Source organism: Lasioglossum baleicum, chromosome 5 (genome assembly GCF_051020765.1).
Source record: "Lasioglossum baleicum chromosome 5, iyLasBale1, whole genome shotgun sequence".
Lineage (NCBI taxonomy): Eukaryota > Metazoa > Arthropoda > Insecta > Hymenoptera > Halictidae > Lasioglossum > Lasioglossum baleicum.
Window position 1 is genome coordinate 15,494,000 of NC_134933.1, and position 20,227 is coordinate 15,514,226.

General features: G+C 37.3%; 4 protein-coding genes across 9 annotated transcripts; 2 read left to right on the forward strand and 2 right to left on the reverse strand.

Moving 5' to 3' along the window:
* Positions 1 to 8: 8 nt before the first annotated feature.
* Positions 9 to 4,108, forward strand: Mtr4 (exosome RNA helicase Mtr4). The gene is made up of 10 exons (XM_076424005.1): positions 9 to 214; positions 300 to 404; positions 470 to 712; positions 781 to 988; positions 1,118 to 1,384; positions 1,454 to 2,282; positions 2,358 to 2,530; positions 2,618 to 3,052; positions 3,133 to 3,670; positions 3,933 to 4,108. The coding sequence occupies exons 1-10, from the start codon at positions 105 to 107 to the stop codon at positions 4,088 to 4,090; spliced, it is 3,066 nt and encodes a 1,021-aa protein (XP_076280120.1). The 5' UTR covers positions 9 to 104; the 3' UTR covers positions 4,091 to 4,108.
* On the reverse strand, positions 3,664 to 8,387 carry Casp (Fas associated factor casp). Of its 2 annotated transcripts, none has more exons than XM_076424039.1 (12): positions 7,798 to 8,387; positions 7,287 to 7,355; positions 6,932 to 7,217; positions 6,681 to 6,849; positions 6,325 to 6,607; positions 6,130 to 6,253; positions 5,917 to 6,062; positions 5,690 to 5,844; positions 5,412 to 5,607; positions 5,222 to 5,325; positions 4,811 to 5,145; positions 3,664 to 4,650 (listed from the first exon to the last, which is right to left on the reverse strand). In XM_076424039.1, exons 1-11 carry the CDS (start codon positions 7,834 to 7,836, stop codon positions 4,812 to 4,814), a joined length of 1,905 nt encoding a protein of 634 aa, XP_076280154.1. In that variant the 5' UTR covers positions 7,837 to 8,387; the 3' UTR covers positions 3,664 to 4,650; position 4,811. The 2 variants fall into 2 exon arrangements, with proteins under 2 accessions (XP_076280154.1, XP_076280153.1); XM_076424038.1 differs by having other exon boundaries at positions 4,824 to 5,145; positions 7,798 to 8,385.
* Positions 8,388 to 9,181: 794 nt separating this feature from the next.
* On the forward strand, positions 9,182 to 10,804 carry Ubce2m (NEDD8-conjugating enzyme UbcE2M). The gene is made up of 4 exons (XM_076424102.1): positions 9,182 to 9,460; positions 9,880 to 9,974; positions 10,045 to 10,251; positions 10,458 to 10,804. Exons 1-4 carry the CDS (start codon positions 9,358 to 9,360, stop codon positions 10,596 to 10,598), a joined length of 546 nt encoding a protein of 181 aa, XP_076280217.1. The 5' UTR covers positions 9,182 to 9,357; the 3' UTR covers positions 10,599 to 10,804.
* Positions 10,457 to 20,151, reverse strand: Msk (importin-7 msk). 5 transcript variants are annotated; one of them, XR_013009018.1, is made up of 20 exons: positions 19,943 to 20,151; positions 19,173 to 19,251; positions 18,951 to 19,101; positions 18,707 to 18,865; positions 18,474 to 18,630; positions 17,967 to 18,331; positions 17,574 to 17,719; positions 17,320 to 17,483; positions 17,134 to 17,253; positions 16,721 to 17,047; positions 16,460 to 16,646; positions 15,672 to 15,895; positions 15,508 to 15,600; positions 15,199 to 15,425; positions 14,913 to 15,118; positions 14,562 to 14,834; positions 13,980 to 14,123; positions 13,805 to 13,903; positions 12,712 to 12,819; positions 10,457 to 12,529 (listed from the first exon to the last, which is right to left on the reverse strand). XR_013009018.1 is itself a non-coding variant. In XM_076424003.1 (19 exons), the coding sequence occupies exons 1-18, from the start codon at positions 20,024 to 20,026 to the stop codon at positions 13,836 to 13,838; spliced, it is 3,174 nt and encodes a 1,057-aa protein (XP_076280118.1). In that variant the 5' UTR covers positions 20,027 to 20,151; the 3' UTR covers positions 10,457 to 12,529; positions 13,805 to 13,835. The 5 variants fall into 5 exon arrangements, 3 of the variants coding, with proteins under 3 accessions (XP_076280118.1, XP_076280117.1, XP_076280116.1); XR_013009017.1 differs by having other exon boundaries at positions 12,712 to 13,903; XM_076424003.1 differs by lacking the exon at positions 12,712 to 12,819.
* Positions 20,152 to 20,227: the final 76 nt, after the last annotated feature.

Sequence of the window (20,227 nt, forward strand, 5' to 3'; positions counted from 1 at the left end):
GATACAAAATAATAGGGGGGAATAAATACAATCTGCGTGCGCGCGTGAGGACAGCGTGAAATTGCTTATATAAATTAATTTGTAAATAAACGTCCTATTTTAGAATGGCTAATTTTACAGCCGATTTGTTCGACGTTTTTGAAGAAACGGAAGATGTGGAAATAATTCCACCGCCAGCAATACAGAATGACTCGACGGCATCGTTGAATGAAACGTAAATTGTATTCCTAACCTCTATGCGACATAACCTTGTAATTGACTTTGCAATGTGTTTTCTAATTTTTCAAATTGATACGCAGAAAAACGGGGGAAAGCAGTGGGAAACGGGAACTCGATCCCACCGACAAAAATTATGCTGAAATTGCAAAGAAATTAAAATCGGACTGTGTCTTAGATGATTTAAAGTAAGTTACAACAAACGACGATGTACAATATACACCTTGTAAATTGGTTGTTTTGTTGTGTATAGCATAGAAGAATTAGCTCCACGCATCAAAATCCATACTATAGAAACGATCGAGTCCTGCACGCACGAAGTTGCAGTTCCACCGGATTACGAATATGTACCATTGGAGAACAAACCAGGAAAACCAGCCAAAGAATATAAATTCGTGTTGGATCCCTTTCAGAAGGAAGCAATATTGTGTATAGAAAACAATCAGTCTGTTTTGGTATCTGCTCACACGTCGGCTGGCAAAACTGTTGTTGCCGAGTATGTTTTATTGTACTAGAAATGTACGAGTCTCTAAGGAAACCTGTTACAAACTATTCGTTTTACAGATACGCTATAGCATGCTCGTTAAAAGACAAACAAAGAGTAATCTATACTACCCCTATAAAAGCGCTGAGTAATCAAAAGTATAGGGAGTTCTTCGAAGAATTCAAAGATGTTGGTTTGCTGACCGGAGATGTTACTATCAATCCAACAGCCAGTGTCTTAATTATGACCACAGAAATTTTAAGAAATATGCTTTACCGAGGATCAGAGGTTTTTTCAATACTCTTTCTATAAAAGTTCTAATTGTACACTTTATTCGCTAGTTGCATTTATGAATAGGATAAATAAGTTAAACACGCAGGAATCGTTACATTGTTAATAATAGGTTTAATATCGTAGGTAATGCGAGAAGTTGGATGGGTAATCTTTGACGAGATTCACTACATGCGTGACAAAGAAAGGGGTGTTGTATGGGAAGAAACATTAATATTGTTACCAGACAATGTACATTACGTTTTTCTTTCTGCTACTATACCGAATGCGCGACAGTTTGTCGAGTGGGTCGCGCATTTACATAAACAGCCTTGTCATGTTGTTTATACGGACTACAGACCAACTCCGTTACAACATTACATATTCCCCGTTGGCGGTGATGGGATTCATTTGGTTTGTAAAACTGTATCGATACGAATGATTAATCGAAACACAGTTGTTAATAAATAAATGTATATACAGGTAGTAGACGAGACCGGACAATTTAAAGAAGACAACTTTAACAGAGCGATGGCGTGTTTGCAACACAGCGACGCGGCTAAAGGGGACACGAAAGGCCGTAAAGGGGGTATGCGACGTACGAACGCTGGAGAGACAAATATTTTCAAAATGGTCAAAATGATTATGGAAAGGAATTTCGCGCCTGTAATTATCTTCAGTTTTTCGAAGAAAGATTGCGAGATTTACGCGATGCAAATGGCTAAATTGGATTTGAACACATTGGAAGAAAAAAAGCTGGTGAACGAGGTGTTCAACAACGCCATGGATGTACTGAACGAGGAGGACAGACGTTTACCGCAGGTTGAAAATGTTTTGCCACTGTTGAGGCGTGGAATAGGAATTCATCACGGTGGACTTTTACCTATACTGAAAGAAACTGTGGAGATACTGTTCGGTGAAGGTCTGATAAAGGCGCTTTTCGCGACAGAAACGTTCGCGATGGGTTTGAACATGCCAGCGCGAACAGTGTTGTTCACCGCGTCGCGAAAATTCGACGGTAAAGATTTCCGTTGGATCACTTCCGGAGAGTACATACAAATGTCCGGTCGAGCTGGTAGAAGAGGATTGGACGAGAAAGGCATAGTAATACTGATGATTGACGAACAAGTTAGCCCTGTTATCGGCAAAGCGATTGTACAAGGAAAAGCGGATCCCATCAACTCTGCGTTCCATTTAACTTACAACATGGTTCTGAATCTTTTACGAGTTGAAGAAATTAATCCGGAATATATGCTCGAGAGGAGCTTTTATCAGTTTCAAAATCAAGCCTCTATCCCCGACTTGTACAATAGTAAGTAGATCATTTATTTCCTCAATTACATATTACAATTTGGTATAAAATGATTATTTTTACAAATGATTACAGAGGTAAAGGAATTACAAGCGGCATATAACGCAGTGGATATCGATAAATATAATCAGATATCATCTTATCATGACATACGTGAACAACTCGATCGTCTTACTACCGAATTCCGATCTTACTTGACAAAGCCCGAGTACTTGCTACCCTTCCTGCAGCCTGGAAGGCTAGTGAAAGTATGCGTTTATATATATATACACATTTTATCTGTATTACTTACACATACAAGAGCCATGTCTTCTAAAATATTCGTAATATTCTAGGTAAAGAATGAGAATGAAATGTTTGATTGGGGTATTATAGTGAATTTCAAAAAGAAAAACCCAAAGAATCCAACGGGAAAGGAGAGCACGGTCATTATTATTGATATTTTACTGCACATTTCTAAAGAGTCCAGCGAAGGGTGTCCAGTACCCTGCCACGAAGGCCAGGAGGGTGAAGTGGAAGTGGTACCTGTACTACACACGTTAATTTCTCAAATAAGTTCTCTCCGGCTGTATTATCCAAAAGATTTAAGACCGTCGGACAACAGAAAGAGTGTATTAAAGACGATACAAGAAGTGAAGAAAAGATTTCCCGACGGACTACCACTCTTGAATCCCACTACAGATATGCGTATAGAAGACGAGGCATTTAAAGATATCGTTAAAAAAATCGAGCTACTTGAAGAGAGACTGTATTCGCATCCCCTGCACAAGGTAAAGTATCTGTCAACTCTAGTCTTTAATGTTTCAACCACCGTACATATTAAATACATTTTTATTTTACGTAAACATAGGATCCAAATGTAAATAGATTATACGAACAATTCTTAAACAAAGAGAATTTGGGTGTTCAGTTGAAGCAAGCCAAGTCGGAATTGAAAAAAGCCAAGTCGATACTTCAAATGGACGAATTGAAATGTAGAAAGAGGGTATTAAGAAGGTTGGCCTATTGTACAGCATCCGATGTTATAGAATTAAAGGGTAGAGTGGCTTGCGAACTGAACGGGGCTGATGAATTGTTAATGACCGAGATGATCTTTAATGGATTGTTTAATTCGTTGAGCGTACCACAAATGATAGCGTTGATCAGTTGTTTCGTTTGTGACGAGAAGTCGAACGAAATGCCGAAGTCTACCGAGGAATTAAGTGGTCCGCTTCGACAAATGCAAGATTTGGCTCGAAGAATAGCAAAAGTATCTACAGAAGCTAATTTAGAGTTAGACGAAGACAAGTACGTGGAAAGGTTCAAACCCTATCTCATGGATGTGGTATATGCTTGGAGTAAAGGGGCAACGTTTTTACAAATTTGTAAAATGACAGATATATTTGAAGGTATATTGCAGATTTTTATTTTTTTTTTATTATTATATTATAAACGAAATATAGGATAGACAGTATCCAATGTGTTTTTGTATCGTAGTTATTATCTACTGATTTTTAATCGTTTAAAATGCAAAATCATACATATTTTTATTAGTACTTTAGACACATGGCAAACTTCCGTAAGGTCTATCGTATGCTTCGTTTGAGATTTGCATCTTTATATTGATTTTCTTCCCAACTAACTTAACTTTGATTCCGTTAATTTGTATAGGTTCAATTATACGATGTATGCGGCGTTTAGAGGAAGTTCTTAGGCAATTGTGTCAAGCAGCAAAAAATATTGGAAATACGGACTTAGAGAATAAATTTAGCGAAGCAATTAAACTTATAAAACGTGATATTGTCTTCGCCTCATCTTTGTATTTATAATAAAAATTCTTAAAACGATGTGCTATTATTTAAAATATAGTTTTTTTTATTACGAGTTCTATTTATATATCTTTTACAAATCAAGTTCTTTCCCGACTCACACTTTAAGATACTTAGTAACATAATAACGACAAACAAAAGACAACTTTTGTTTGAGGTTTTCAGAAGTAATTTATTTCTAGTAATTTAAAATATACAATGCACATGCATGGAAAAGACTTCTCCCTTTTCTTTTTTCATTTTATATACATATATAAATACATATATATGCATATAGTATATAAAAAAAACCACATTCGTCGTACGAATTAATAGTACGGAAAGATATAACATAAAAATTAATCATATTGTATAATAAACAGAACTCATATTAACTGACAACTATTCGAAACTTGTAAAGTTTTGAATAAATAACACTTTCAGAATATTGCAATGCTTAGTTTCTACATTTTAATTTAATTACAACAAATTACTTATACTTATCGTTCTTCTAGAATTACCGTTTCTTGAGGACAGAATTTTAGGTCCATGAGAGTAAGTTGCGAATCCATGGACGTCAACTAGAAAAAAATACAGAAATTTGATCATGTGTCGATCTCAAAAACTTATGCTCAAATTTCTTGTGAAAACATGAATGCAAATTCTTTGGCTATAAATGAACGCGGTAGAAAAAGAAAGGCCGCGAAGAAACATCTATATAATGAGAACTCAAATGCTTACATTATCTACTTACATCCCTTCGAGGCCAACTACATAGGACCTTGTACTCTTCCGTAGGATAGCCCTCCACGATGAGAAAATTAAGAAGGGTTTGGAGCGGTGTGTCCGACTGAAATCTGCGCTCCAGATATTTCCCAGCTGGCAGCCACACTTTAACTTTCAGTACACCGTCTCCTACCGCTTGTTGTGGTTCAGGAGGGAGATTGTCTTCTAGGGCTCGCCTATGAGCTTCTTTCCTTGCTTCTTCGACCAACTTTTCATTTTCTGCTTCCTCTTTTCGTCTCTTTTCCAATTCTTCTTCCATTTTCTTCTGCTCTTTCGCTTTCTCCTTTGCTCTACACAGTGATAAAACATTTTATTTCAAACATATCGTTTACCTTTTTTATCGCAATTAGTTAATTATTTATTTACCTATCCGCAGCTAAACTTTCTTGATAAGCTCTGTCTTGTTCTTGCTTGACTCTTTCTCTAGCTTGTCTCTCTTCTTCGACATCGATATCAGCGCGCCTGTATTCCTATTAATTAAAAAATCCAAGTAATTAAAATGTGACACGGATTTATCCAATTGCTCGTACATATGTATAAGAGCATTTCCGTTCACCTGAAATACATCTACAGCATGAATTAAGTTGGTCAGCAGATCACTGACCCCCACATTGCCATGGACTGTCGTGAATATTTCCGTGTTCGACCTGATTCTCATTATAATTACAAGAACGGGTAATGTATCAACGTCTATATTCTTCATAGCTAATGCTGCAACTGATCCTAGCGTCTCGTTTACTGATAAAATAAACCTGAGATTCAAAAATAACTAATTACTGAGAAAAGCATTATCTTTTTAAACGGAAATAGTTATTCTTAAAACAATATATGTACCTCTGCTTATTAAACTCGGAAGTGATATCCCAGCCCCATACAATGAAATTTGCGGACAATACTTGCAGTACTGTTTCGAAGCCTAATAATTGTGCGCAAAATACGTTCGCTAGTATACTGTTATCGTGATGTAAATAAACAGCTAACAATTTTCTCTGAAATAAATCGAGTTTATATTTCACACAAGATATGATTCAACGTAACTATCGATTCGATTTACTACAAACCTCTTTTGCAGGCTTTAAACATGATTCTTTAACAGCGTCCTTAAATTTGCCGGTAAAAAATTCTGGATGCGCTTGTCCGTATCGTTTCTCGAATTGTTCGGCAAAATGCAACGTTCCCACGGTCTCGTCCATAACATTATCTGGCACTGTACGAAACACGATTTAATTTTATGAATTTATTCACACAGCGAACGGGCTAGAAAATATACTTACTAAGACGTTGTATTTTAGTAGTGGTTTTAATATCTATGAAAATATCATCGTCAACGTTGAACGAATCCTCTACGTCGTATGCTTCCTCTAAAGAACTATCGCTTTCAACCAAGTCTATAACTTCCTAAGACCGTACAAAATATTATTTATACATATTACATAATTTATAGATTATTTATTCATATCAGAAAGTACCTTTTTCTCCTCTTTCGATGGTAGCTCGGTAACGAAAAGATCATGCTCTGGATAAGAGATTCCAGTTTGTGCTAGCATTATGCTATCATTTTTCACTGTACTTGGCCAGCCTTTCCATTGTTGATTTCGAATAGGAACATTTATCAATGCATCGATACCGGACTTTACATCCAAGACTGTGCTCGAGCCACTAAACTTTAAATTGTATGTTTTCTTGTGTGTTTCGTCTCTGATATTCAAGGTGTATGTTTGAGTCATACGCTCCGTGCATTTCGATTTGTCGCTAAAAATATAATAAACGCACTAAAATTGCCATTCACGCTGGAAAACTATTTCTTATTTTTAAACGTGCTTACTCGTCGGTCATAAAATCTGGCGAAGTAAACATGTACAAGGTATTCTCTTTTGGCAAGTCTAATGTGTGTAATGGCGTTGAAAGCGAGTCAGGTGATTTTTTCCATCCACGCAGACGTTGCTGGCAACGTGGAACATTTGTCTGCTCCCATATAAGCTGCCTTAGATCCTCTAGAGATAACATGTTCCAATTAAAAACTAATACCAACTAGTATTAACCAAAAATATCAAAGAAAGTGTAGCGATTACTTACTCACAGACGAAGACTCGGATATATTTATTATATAAACACGACTAAGGTAATTAACACAGAATGTGAGTGTTCTTGCTCTTGCATAATTTTTATATTTACTTGTCCCAGGTTTTGAATTTTCTATAACATCCACTTTCACGCTATTCTTTGTATCATTAACAGTTTGCGACGACGACGAAGAAGATGAATGTGGCATTCTTTCGATTTCCTCTATCATTTCTATATCGGGACTCATTTCAGAGGGTAATTGTTGCGTACCGCTAGGCATGGCTTGATTTACTGCTGCCTACATAATGTTGTAAAATATTATGTTACATTGCACTGGTTATAGAAATAAGTTTATATATGTATTTACCAATAAATCCCAACTTGATTCCTCTAAATATTTAATGGCATGTCCGACATCGTCGATTCCAGTGCAAGCCTAAAATAATATAAATAATTGTTACTGTTTTAAATAAATATGCTAACAAAATGAAATCAAGTTTAAAGGCGGATGTAGGACATATGAAACTCTTTCGTACTTTGTTTTACATAAACGACACATTACAACTCTTTTAAACAAAGATTCAAAGAACTCACAGTCGCAATTGTGTACAGACAAAGAGACAAAGATTTTCGCAGACGGAAAAGAAACGATGAAAAATACTCGATATGAATTAGCAAAAAAATATTATCAATATTTTTTCGGATATTCTAAAATATCATGGAAAACTCCAGCAGATTGCCAAACAAAACAGAGAAAGTATCTCATCGTTGATATCCGTCGATTTCAACTATTGTCAATGTCATTACTCCATATATCATAACCTCAAACTTTATTTGTATTTAAAAGTTAACGCAAAATCGAGACTTGAATGGATCACCTGAAAATCAGCCAAAATTTCGTCTCGTGTTCCAGCCATTGTGTCCACGTTCACTGTCAAATTTGAGCAAATATGCGAATCACGAGAACTGCTTCGTTACTTCACCAATCGTTCCAAGCGACATGCACAACGAATGCAAGCCATTGACGTCTTAAACCTCGCGCTAGCTTGAAACGAACATTGAACTATCTACCTATAGTGTTTATATATTTCCCTTTGCGACATCAAACAATCGTTCGTATAACTATAACGGCCGAAATCAAGAAAGACGTTCTCACTTCTCGACCAGATACACGCGAAAAATTCCGATTGGTGAAACCTTTAAATCGTTATAACTATTCTCCAATCATATACAAAAGATGAATGACGTACGCTTTATGCAAGCTAATTCAAGTGATGATGATCATGTAAATTTTAATTAATGTACCACCGATTTGAAATTATGCGACGAATGTTATCTTTTGTTCATAATTTTAATGCCCACCGTATAAGATACGAATCCTTTGTTTCAGCTTTGAAAAAAAATTATATATGGTTCCGATACTTCTGATAAAACTTTCTATAAAATACCAATTGAAGTATTTAATGAAGTAATGACTGATTTGCATCAATCAATATTTAACGACTTTCAAAACTATACTTATCTTGAAATCACGGACATTTATTAAGACAAGAATGAAAAAAATATGTAAATAAGATCGTGAGTTTAATTATTTATTATTTTACAATGAATATATTTATCAAGCTCTTTTACTGTAATAGAATTTACACGATCATCTGTTTGCTTGAAAATTGTTATATATGTTGCGTTGTGCCGAGTCGTATGCAAATGAAACACAGTAAACGCTCCTTACCGTCTTATATATACTCAAAATATCCTCCGTAACTGTGTATTTATATCTCCGCCATCCTATTGCGCACTCAATAGTGCGCACATCTTCGACAGAAAGAAAAGCGATGAGCAAGGGAAATATAGCGGCGGTAAATTTGAATCGTTTATTTTCAATTGGAAAGAAACATCTTGTCCCAGGACTACTGCTGGATTCCTCGTTGATGCTGCCAGATGCTGCATAGCTGTGCATAGCAGACCCTGCTTTAGTCACTGTGGCATCAATAGTTTCGATCCTATTTCGATCTATATGTCTATATGTCTATATCTATTCGATAGACGGATCCACGGATACGTGGACGGATCCATCCGATCTTTCTTTGTCTTTTGTTGTGTGGCAGCACCGTCGCCAACAAGTTGTTAGCCAAGGGGGGCAAAGATCAAATAGCTTCTCCTACTCTCGAACGTCTCTCGAACGAGTAGACGGTATGGAGCGTTTACGGCACAGATTTAACCAGACGATGTGAAAAATATATATACAGTTTTAGTACCGTGACAGCAACCACAACGGTTTGTTGCACGTCCTACGTGAGATCAGTCGTAAATTCACGGTAGTTGTATCCATTGTCAAAAAGAGAGTTTTGTTGCGTGTATCACAGTCCGCGCGCGTGGCCAACAGAGGAAGAAGAGACTTTTTTTATGCCTTCCACGCCGGGCACCACCACTTTATCATGATTAAATTATTCTCGTTAAAACAGGCGAAAAAGGATGGCGAGTCACCAAAACCTGGTACCCAGAAGAAGGCATCTGCAGCACAACTCAGAATTACAAAAGGTTTCATTGATGACCTTTTATCGTCTTTTTTCCTATTTTCTTGTCTTATTCTATCGGCTATCAACTTTCTTCAGCACGCGAACAATCAAATTTCTCCTTCGTGAAAGCCTCTCTCCAAGTTTTTTTAATGTTTCTTATGTCTATGCACAAAAATTACCAACAATGGTTCAAGCAACTCTTGTTCGATCATTTTTATTTATAAAATTATGCTCTTAAGAATCTGCACTTTGTTTTTAGCTTCCTCTAACACCAGTACGTACAATGGTATATAATATACGCATGTTTAAACTCCTTTTAGATTGCTTGTTAAACTACTGTCAATTGGAGTGCATAAATAGCTGCTCTTTGAAATTATTCCAAAACCTTATTGCACTGAAAAATAAGACTAAACTAGTTAATGGTTTCTCTCTTTTCCATAGATATAAATGAATTAAACTTGCCAAAAACATGTGGAACGGAGTTTCCTGATCCTGATGATCTTCTTAGTTTTAAACTAATTATTTGTCCAGACGAGGTAAAAAAATTATCATAATGTAAGATCATTCTTTCAATTGAGTGAATGTAATTTTGTTATTTTTTTTTAGGGATTTTATAGGGGTGGTAGATTCGTTTTTGGTTTTAAAGTTGGACCAAACTATCCACACGAGCCACCCAAAGTCAAGTGCGAAACGCAAGTTTATCATCCGAATATCGATCTGGATGGCAATGTGTGTTTGAATATCTTAAGAGAAGATTGGAAACCAGTTCTCACCATTAACTCTATCGTCTACGGACTACAATATCTCTTTTTGGTACACGATACAACATACCGGTGAAATTTTTTGGTCCAAATAGGATCAGAAAAATTCTATTAACTGTGCAAAGACACACTTCTTTTTTGAGACTATAAAATATCATGGTGGAATCTTTCTTGGTGTGCCATTGCAGGGTTAAATGCATTAGTAAACCAAAAAACATATAAGTTACACATTTTGAGAGAACATTGTTTCTTGTTCAGGAACCTAATCCGGAAGATCCGCTAAACAAAGATGCTGCAGAGGTTCTACAAAACAATAGGAGAGCGTTTGAGCAGAATGTAGCGAAAGCAATGAGAGGCGGGTATATCGGCTCGTTTTATTTCGAACGATGTCTGAAGTGAAATAGTGCTCGTTTCCTGCGAGGACACACTGAGGAAAAGAGACCGAGAGTAAAACTTCTCCCTGTTCTGAACGCGTTCCTCTCGTCCATCACGTTCATTTATCGACAAACCTCTTTGCGTCTTCTTGATCTCGAGTGCTTCATACCTTTGGTCGCCGAACCATCGGTAGAAAACGAAACAAAACAAAAAAAAAAGAAATAAAATAACGACATCAATGCGTCGTTCTCTCGGAGTTGTGGGATACATTTTCTTTTTTCTTCTTGTTTTCTCTTCCAATCAGTATTTAGCGGAAGATCGCAGTTGTCTTTACGCTTGCAAGTTTCTTACTTGACCGATTCATTGGTAAATACAAGTAGAACTTATCAAGTAGCGATTGTTAAAAAAATTTTCTCAAATATTGAATCTGTGATTACAAATATTACAACTATTCTTTGCTAGAAATGTATCTTTGGCCACGATCGCTCCAATTTCTCTTGCGATCATTCAAGTTTATTTGAAATTTTTATCCAATTGGAATTGCGGTATTTGTGCCATTATGAACACCAGCCGATATCATGAGTAGTGGTAAAAATGATTGCAGCTCTGCTCTCTCTCTCTCTCTCTCTCTCTCCCCTCCTTCCCTATCTATCTATCTATCTATCAATCAATCTATCTCACTTTCAAAGAATTAGTCACGACCGTAGCCAATTTTTTCGACAAAAAAGTATGTATATAGATATGTAATACGTGTACAAGATTTGCAAATGCATATGCAATAGCGATCGTCGCAGCTCTTTTCACGAACGTGTCTCCGCTCTGAGAATCACTTTTCGCAGGATATAAATTATTTTCCACGAGCGGATGTATCCTGCTATGCTCTTTATCGGAAACCACGTAATTTAATTTATGTATCGATGGAAAGTGGAATATAAGGCTGTTAAGGAAAAACTTTTGCATTCTTATCCACATTTATCATAACCCTGAAGCTGTAATCCTGTAAGTGGTGAAACAATATTCGATTGATCGTACTTTATAGACAGAGACACGCGAACATGTTAATTGTAGAAGTCACGCTCGATTGTTTTTACGGTCTACATATGACATTTACATAGTCACAGCAATTTCTACTTACTCTTCTCGCCGACGTATCAACATGTGTAACAATATTGATTCAATGAAATCATTAGACATTTTACATGTATACTTTTAATAAGATAAACATATGAACTTTACAGAATATTTCATGCTCTGGCAATAATTTCATAAATATTCCAAACGGATGTTTAAAAAAATAGTTGGAGATACATTTTATACAAATGAACTCTTAGCGAGTCGACTACATCTACCTAAATTATAAACCTGTAGTATGAAACGTGATTTAAAGAAAATATACAAACAGACAAATTGTTGATCTATGGTGTACGATTACTTTACCAGCATTTTGAAAATGTTCGTTTATTTACAATTCATTATGAAATTTATACCGATTAATGGAATCAACGCTACGAAGTCCTGAATCAAGCATGCCCTCTGAGTTAGCATTAATTTATTATACTTTAGTACAGTGCTTACGAGAAACTTACAAACTAAAGAAGCGTCCTAGCCTCAATCCAACTTTGCTGTCCTTAATTTAGGTCCCATCTACCTCGAGCGTGTTCTGAAGGCACTTTTTCGAGCGCTTCAAGAGCGATCGAACAACTTTCTCCTTTTTGATCTACTTCTCTCTCTCTCTCTCTCTCTCTCTCTCTCTCTCTCTCTCTCTCTCCCTCTCTCTCTCGCGGTCATGCACGCCTCTGGCTTTCTTTTGTACCAGAGTTGTCATTCTCATCCTATATAACCTTTTCCCTTCTCGTACAAAAAAAGATTCGATCGCGCTGGACAATGAATTGGCGTGAGCTCGGCGAAGAAGCACGGCGATTTGAAAATCGTGATCAGAACATATTCCCTGGAATCTGGAAATCGAAATACACGAATGGTCAAGAGAAGATATAAAATCCTTTGTGTGGCACGATTGAATTTATTATGTTTTGTAGTTACTTTATATATATGTGTGTACATATATATAAACACATTGTATATATGTCTACACACATATAGATATTATATAATTTTGTTAATCGTGAGACGTAATTACATTTTTACTAGTGCTTGCTACGAGAAGAAACGTGCTTCTCCGCAGATTCCATCGTGGAATGGATTTCCAAACGCTCGAAAGGATGCTACCATTGTTGTATGTACCGAGCTATGATCATGAAAAGCCAAGAGATACGTGAAAAAGCAAACAACAACAAAAAATCGCTCTCGATTTTCGACATGACTCATTGCACAACTCGGTTTCAACTCGAAATGGGAACGCGTTAAGGACAATCTACCTACACTATACGGCACGGACCGTCACGTACCGACAATGGCAATAGACCGGGACTGGCACCGACACAAAATACTGAAACATGCGTTTTAAATGGAACTGTTCACACTATATTGCACAAACCGACACCGACTAACATTCTCGCGAAGAATAGTTTTATCGGTTCGTGCCGGTACGTGTTGATGCTACGCTATTTTGGCAGAGTGAATCTCATTTGTTCCGTCCCGGAACAAAACTTCTCCTCCGTTCGGATGAAATTTTTATCATATACATAATTGACACAGATCTACAAAATGTATTTTTTAAATTTTCAATATAGGCCCACATAAAAAAGTTGTAAACACCTTTTAGCATTTTCTTTGTAATTCCGACCAATTGCAATTTTTCAAAATTTCTTTGTTTTAAATATTGATAGAATTTATCGTCGTATTTAAGTAACTCCTTGAATGAAGACCAATATTCTCTATCGACTTTTCTCTTCTTCAAAATCGGATGCACCCAAATGCGACCTCGTTTTTTTCACTTTTTTCATTTCAGCTTCCCCTTCGTCTGAAAGTATGGCGAGAAAAGCCAGTTCCTCGTCGCTGCCCGATCCGCTCATTTTAACTGTTTTACGTCAACTGACGGTTTGTCGCCGAAGTATAGTATATACAAGTATATATACTATCGTGCCGGTCTTGCAGTTGTCTGTACATGACGACCCGTGCAATGTAGTGTAAGAAGAACCTTCAAAACTATCGTGCCGGTGCCGGTGTTTGCCGTTGTCGGTACGTGACGTTCCGTACCGTATAGTGTAGATCGACCTTTACTGTGTCAATGAGGATACTCGACTCGGATGCTTCGCAATTTATTTACTTACTTAAGCTAAAAATATAAACGACCGGGAGCCTCTATCGAGTCAGAGGCGCTCCGCCGAAGTTAAACGATGTGGGTACAGTCTGCGAGTGAAAGGCGTATCCTAGAGGAAAAAGTCAAGTCATTTTTTTATAGCCGCTCAAAATTATAATAATAGAAAATCCGTTCGAAAAACTCACCACCGCTTTGTTCAATTCTTTTACTTTCCAGAGCTGCTTTGCGCTGATCCGCGAGCAAGATAATTTCCTGTAACGCCTTTTGCTGTTCCGAAGTCAAGTGACCGGTCAATCCCCTATACCACACTGTGTCTGATCTTTCGATATCTGAAGGCACAAGTAAACAAATTATACAAAATTTTGCGTATAAAAATATAACGTACAGCTTGTCGAATCTAGCTGTGCGGTTGACCAAAACTTAGGAATGAGCAGAAAAAAAACAAAGACCGCACTCGACGAGAGAAGGATACAACATTTTGAACGGTAAGGTACACACCTCGTCAAAAGTGCGTACTGTCCATTATTTCTTACAGTAGTAAACATACAAAACAACTGTTTATATGTTTGGGTGAATACACTTGTGTCACTTTACTTTTTAACTGAACTGTCGCCACGCCACGTGCATCGTTTGACAGGTGACGATCAGTTCTCTAACGTTGTGAAGTTACTATTTACCACTGCGCAGCGGGGTCATTTCCCCTTGCGGGGGACATTCAGCCGCACAGCTAGATTTGACAAGCTGTACATTATCTTAGGTTTGCTTACTTTGCATAACTTCTTTGAAAACAATATATTCGTCTTGGTTCGTATCCTCCGAATCCAAAGGTGTGACGTAGCACTCGAGAGGAGTTTCCTCATTGGCATCGTACTCCGAGTCGTCACCATCATCGTCCGATCCATGATCACCATGCCCGTCTTGGATCGAGGCAGACACATTGAAACCATGCTGCGCGGACGACCTTGTGACCCTATCTTGAAGCTTCTCCAAATATTCTTGGCTATCATCATCAACTTCATCTTCGTCCGATGATAATACCTCTACGAAAGCATAATCAAATAATTATACCGCCTCTTTTCATTTAAGAGTGTCTACTCTTATTTTTTTAATTAAATTACCTTCTTCGAGATCGCTACCGTCGTCGTCATTTTCATCGTCATCCATGTCGGACACTTTAGCCGCATAAGCCCTCTTCAAACCATCAAAAAGTAGAATTAAAGATGGTATAATTTGTTGAGCGCATTCATTCACTGCTGCTGGCCTTGCTGGACCCATGTTAATTAACGTGCACAGTCCAAGAACACAGAGTTTTCTGTCATGCAGTCTAGAGAGAAAATTGTACATAGTTTCATCGTTTGTTTGATCGACAGAGATTTAACACTTTTAGAACCGTAAAATATTTACCCTAGGAAACAGTCAGTATCGTGTATCCATTGTTTAATAAAGTGAGACGCAATTGGTTCCGTCGACTGCCCGAAGTTTCCTTGCAGTCTGTCCATCGTTTCGAGGCACAACGCTGGGTTATAATAAAGAGCTGCGATTACTACTTGTAAACACATTGTTCTTAATTCGGAGGTCTTCACCTCGCGCATTAAACGCTCCAGCACCAATTGGACAAGAGATGGTATACACTAACAAAAAAATGATTTCGAATGAGCACCACTGTGAAAACCAAAGAATTCGTTCGTATATCAAATTTTTGAGAAATTATACCTGATCGATATGGCCTTTACATTGAAGAATTATAACTTCCAACAACTTGGCAGCGTGACATTCTGGGTCTTCTCCAGCATCTCCAGTCAACACCTACCAAATAAAAGTACTTCGTAATGTACAAGAATTCGCGGGGTGAACAAATATATAGATTTGTAACATACAGCTTTGCACATATTAAACATAGCCAGCACGTGGTTCTCGTTAGAAAGAAATGCCGGAGTGTCCACTGTGATGTAATTGTGAAGGGCAGGCATCATATCGATAAAATATTCGAACGCATCCTTCTGGAATAGTTGGTACATCAATTCTAAAACTTTCCACATATCGCTAGAAATTGTCTGGCTAGTCAAGTCATAAACCAAAGAAAATGCTTCTTCGTAGAAGTCTGCAAAAATGAAAAATATTAACACATTAGTTAAAATAATCTTAGTTATGTTTTGTGAGGTTGCAAATATTGCGCCGTCACTTCTACGTTCGTAATGGCAAAATAGCCGTGTTGCATATGGACCGGACCGCCCTCGATCGGATCACAAAACCCCGAAGAATTTCCGCATCGATTCTCGATAGATGACTGACATCTTTTACGCGTGCCGACTATGGCAAAGTTACAGGCTTACAATCTTTCCGAAGGGCGACTCGCTTCGTGGGACCGACCGACGACAATAAATTGGCCGACAAAGAAAACATCCCATGCGCACGGATAATTGGAAATGGGATCATAGCACACGGCCGAACAACCGGCCGTTGAAAGCGCCGACGTGGGACAAGAACCCCTTTCGGACATCATATTAAAAGTGATTATAGCGAGGATGGTGTGGTCAGCCCCTGGGGTAGGTCGAACCACCCCCGGTCGCGTAGCGCGGCCGTTATGGTTTTCGCTATTTGCGATTTAGAAACGGCGAAAAAGGACAACGTGACAATTTAGTCGCAGGATAATGTTACAGCTTACCCATGACGCTCTCTCCAAAAATATGTGCAATAACCTGAAGCACTATAGGCCGCAACTGTTCCATAATTTGTGGCTCAGTAATCATTGCACCCAACAAAGTTTCTATTGTATTTAACAATCCCATGGCAGTTATGGCTTTTTCGTCGCTGCCTTCGTCGGTATCGAGCACTTGGCTAAATGTCGCAGCCTAACCAAGCAAGTAGTTGTTATTAACTTCTCGACTTATTTGAACCAAAAGTAATGAAAAAATATTATACTCACTAAATGCTGGCACATTTGTACAGCAATCGGCATAAGCTGATTCGAATACGTAGAAACAATTTTCTGGATAACAGTCGTTAAATCATCGTTCTCCGTCTCGCGTACGATATTTAATAATTCAAGAGTGATTGGTTTGATCAAGGGTTCTATATACTTTTGTGCTTTATCTTGAGCGGAGAGAAGCATTTGCAAAGCGATAGCAGCCTCCACCTTAACCGGTAGATCTTGGTCCCTTAAGAGAGCGTTCGTCGTCAATCGAATTGCCTCGACTAATATTTGCTCTTGCTTGAATTTTATTTCGGAGAAGTAGTGCAACACCCAACATGCCTAAAACAACCGATGTAGAAGCAAATAGTCTCTTGAAATGAAAAATTCAACATGTCGTTAACTCATTAAAGAACATTTCTGCTTACTCTTGCTCTCATATGTCCGTGAGAACTATTGAATTCAGGAAACACATATTGTAACAACATTTTATCCATCTGTTCTTTGTATACCTTCTTCTTTAATAATACATTCGCTAAACTTCCGACCTATAAGAACATTTTTAAATATCGCCGCGTGACTCGCACAGATTCTTTTAATTCAAATATACGTACCATGTGCAACGCGCCGTCCTTTTGTCGGGGATCTGCATTCGGACTAGTTAAGACTTCCATACAGAATCGCATGGTTTGTTGAAGCATACCCTTACGCATCTTGCAAGCGGAGCGTAATAGAGTCTGTGCTGCGTTTACCGGAGATACAAAATCTTCAAAGATATCTAAACAAGCAATAATTTTTCATATTATGAAAGAATAAGGAGAAGAATCTATATAAATAAAACGAATGAACATTTTCTTAATATTCTTACCGAATTTCACTCTAATATATTCATGCGGATTGTTATTCCAAAGCTCCTCGTCTGCGGCAGAATATGAAAGGATTGGAAAGAGTACATCACGAATAATCTCAAACATGTGTGGTTTCAAGAACTTCCACGAATATGCATGACTCACTCTGGAAATGTAAAACAGAAGTTTTATTGAGATATGTCGTTTTAAGAACTCTTACGTATACAAGCTGTATTCCCACGGTATCCGTAGTACAACCGGAACGATGCTGATTTTACGGGAAAACCGAAGCCAAAAGTGCAAACTAAAATATGATCGTGTTCTGAGTACATTTTTGGCTAATTGTTTCATATAAAATAAGACAACATCCAAATTCTCAATCAATTTAGATGGCTTTATGCTTTGATGCTTACCCTTGATTAATGTAGTTGATTGATTGTTGAATCACTCTCGGTGATACGTATATATTTCTCCGATATTGGTCCAAAATTTTCAAAAGAACTTCGAGTATACCTCCACTGAATGTTCTCAGGTACCACTCAGAAAACTCCTTGTATTCTTTGGTTACATGCCTAGGACTGCCGTATCTTTCAAACATTTTGTAAAGAATGTGAAGCGCCCATTTTTTACACTTCCACCATGGTAAGTCTGCCCGTTCATCATCATCGAAGTCTGGATTATTCGTTTCGGGCGGAACTGGCCTGTCAGCCACTTGCCGCACCACGTCCATCCATTGCGAGAAAACTTCTTTCGAAATTAAGTCCAGAGGGAGCGTGTACTGGAACACAGATAATGAAACGAAATAGAAACTAAAACGATAACGAGCAAATCCAATTGATTAACGATAAAACAACCGGGAGTCGTAATACCGATAAAATACTGAAGCGGTAATAATTTTTAAAAAATCATAAGTTGCCTACCTGTGTAAGGGCAAAAAATATCTTTAATATTTGTTGTTGAAGTAAAACTGATTGTTCAGAAGAATCTGGCAAAAGTCGTAATATTAATTGATAAATCATAGGGAACAAGAGATTCATTGCTTCGTTTAGTGGCCCTCTTTCCTCTGCTTTCTTATATCTAGACGAGATCATACAATGTAAAATATTATACTTATTTTTCTACATGTAAGCATAATGTTTAGTAAAATACACACTCAAAATTTTTAACAAGTTGATAAAGTGCTAATAGAACACCTGGCCAGCAGGAAGCATCTGAATTCTGTAAATATATTGTAATTTTGTCCACTATTTGTGTCCATCTTCCAGGAAAATCGTGTTTTACTATATTATTGACACAAACTGCCAATTGCACTCTACATCGATAAAAACGAAAATTATTGTAATCATATTTAAATGTACAGCATAGTCCGTAATCACGATTCATGAAAATAAATGTACCTGATGAGTTCTGGAGCATGCACAAGAGCATCGACTATCGCATCACGAATCATAGCTCTATCTTGTTCGTGAATGCTAAACTCCACGGGACCATTGTCACTTTCTCTGTCAGCCCAATATTTTGTAATTAAATTTTTCAAGTATATTACACCTGCATCGATACAGAATCATTGGTAACCAATTTTTATTCTATGTATGATAAACATTATATTTATAAATTACCAGCTTGTCGAACAGGCATTTCCTCTGCAGTCATTACCACTTGGAGTAATGTTGGTGCAAAACCAATAATTTTATGAATCTGAAAGCATATTTTATATTAAAAACTATACCGAATCTACATTTGTCCGTGCGCATTACGATTGGATGTATTCTGTAATTTAATACATGAATTCTAGTATTTTCTATCTGCACTCTTGAACCAACTATAATGAAAACTATAACAATTACAAGTAAGTACAAGCGAACAATAACTATTTATTATCTATATTAATTAAAAATAGAACAAGTTGATTATAGCAGACATATACAGTTCTAGATAGATCATTATAATATAGACGATTTAATAATTATACAAACTGGCACTATGCAACTATTTAAGGAGAATGAAGCTATTACTTCAATAAAAACTACAGATAATGGAGTAAGATGATACAGAAATCGCAATGCATTCAGAAATTGATCTATGCGTATAAGATCAGCTGGAAAAAAGATCATTAAATAAAAGAACTTGCAATTAAAATAAATGAATGAGGAGGATCATGAATTTGGTTAAAGGTCGTTCTCAAGGGGAAAATACTACGAAACGATCGTAATCAGGGATTAGTGCTTGTAATCGTAAGAGAATCATTTTTAAGAATAATTTCGACGATTGAACTGCAAATTACAAAGGGGAAATGGTAGCGATGAAAAAAAAAAGTAATCGTGGGGAGGCACATGTTTCTGTCGAAGTGTCGACCGTTCGAGCACGTTTTTCAATTCAGTTGACCGACCTGATTCAGTTGCTCTTCGGCTTGTTTTTGTTGCGCTGGGTCGATCGTGGCACGAAGCAATTCTGTCACTTTTCGTACATCCATGTTGTAATTAGTTTTGTGTTGGCTGGTGATGTCCAAAATTTTTCACTGTTCCTCACGAATTCGACCCGGCGCACTCACCTCGCTACTCCCTCGTCACGTGACACAACAATATGGCGGACGTGAGCCGATCTTGTGTTACATCCGGCCATTAAACATTCGACGATCATGTACTTAGATGAGCAACCGAGACGTTTCGAAAGT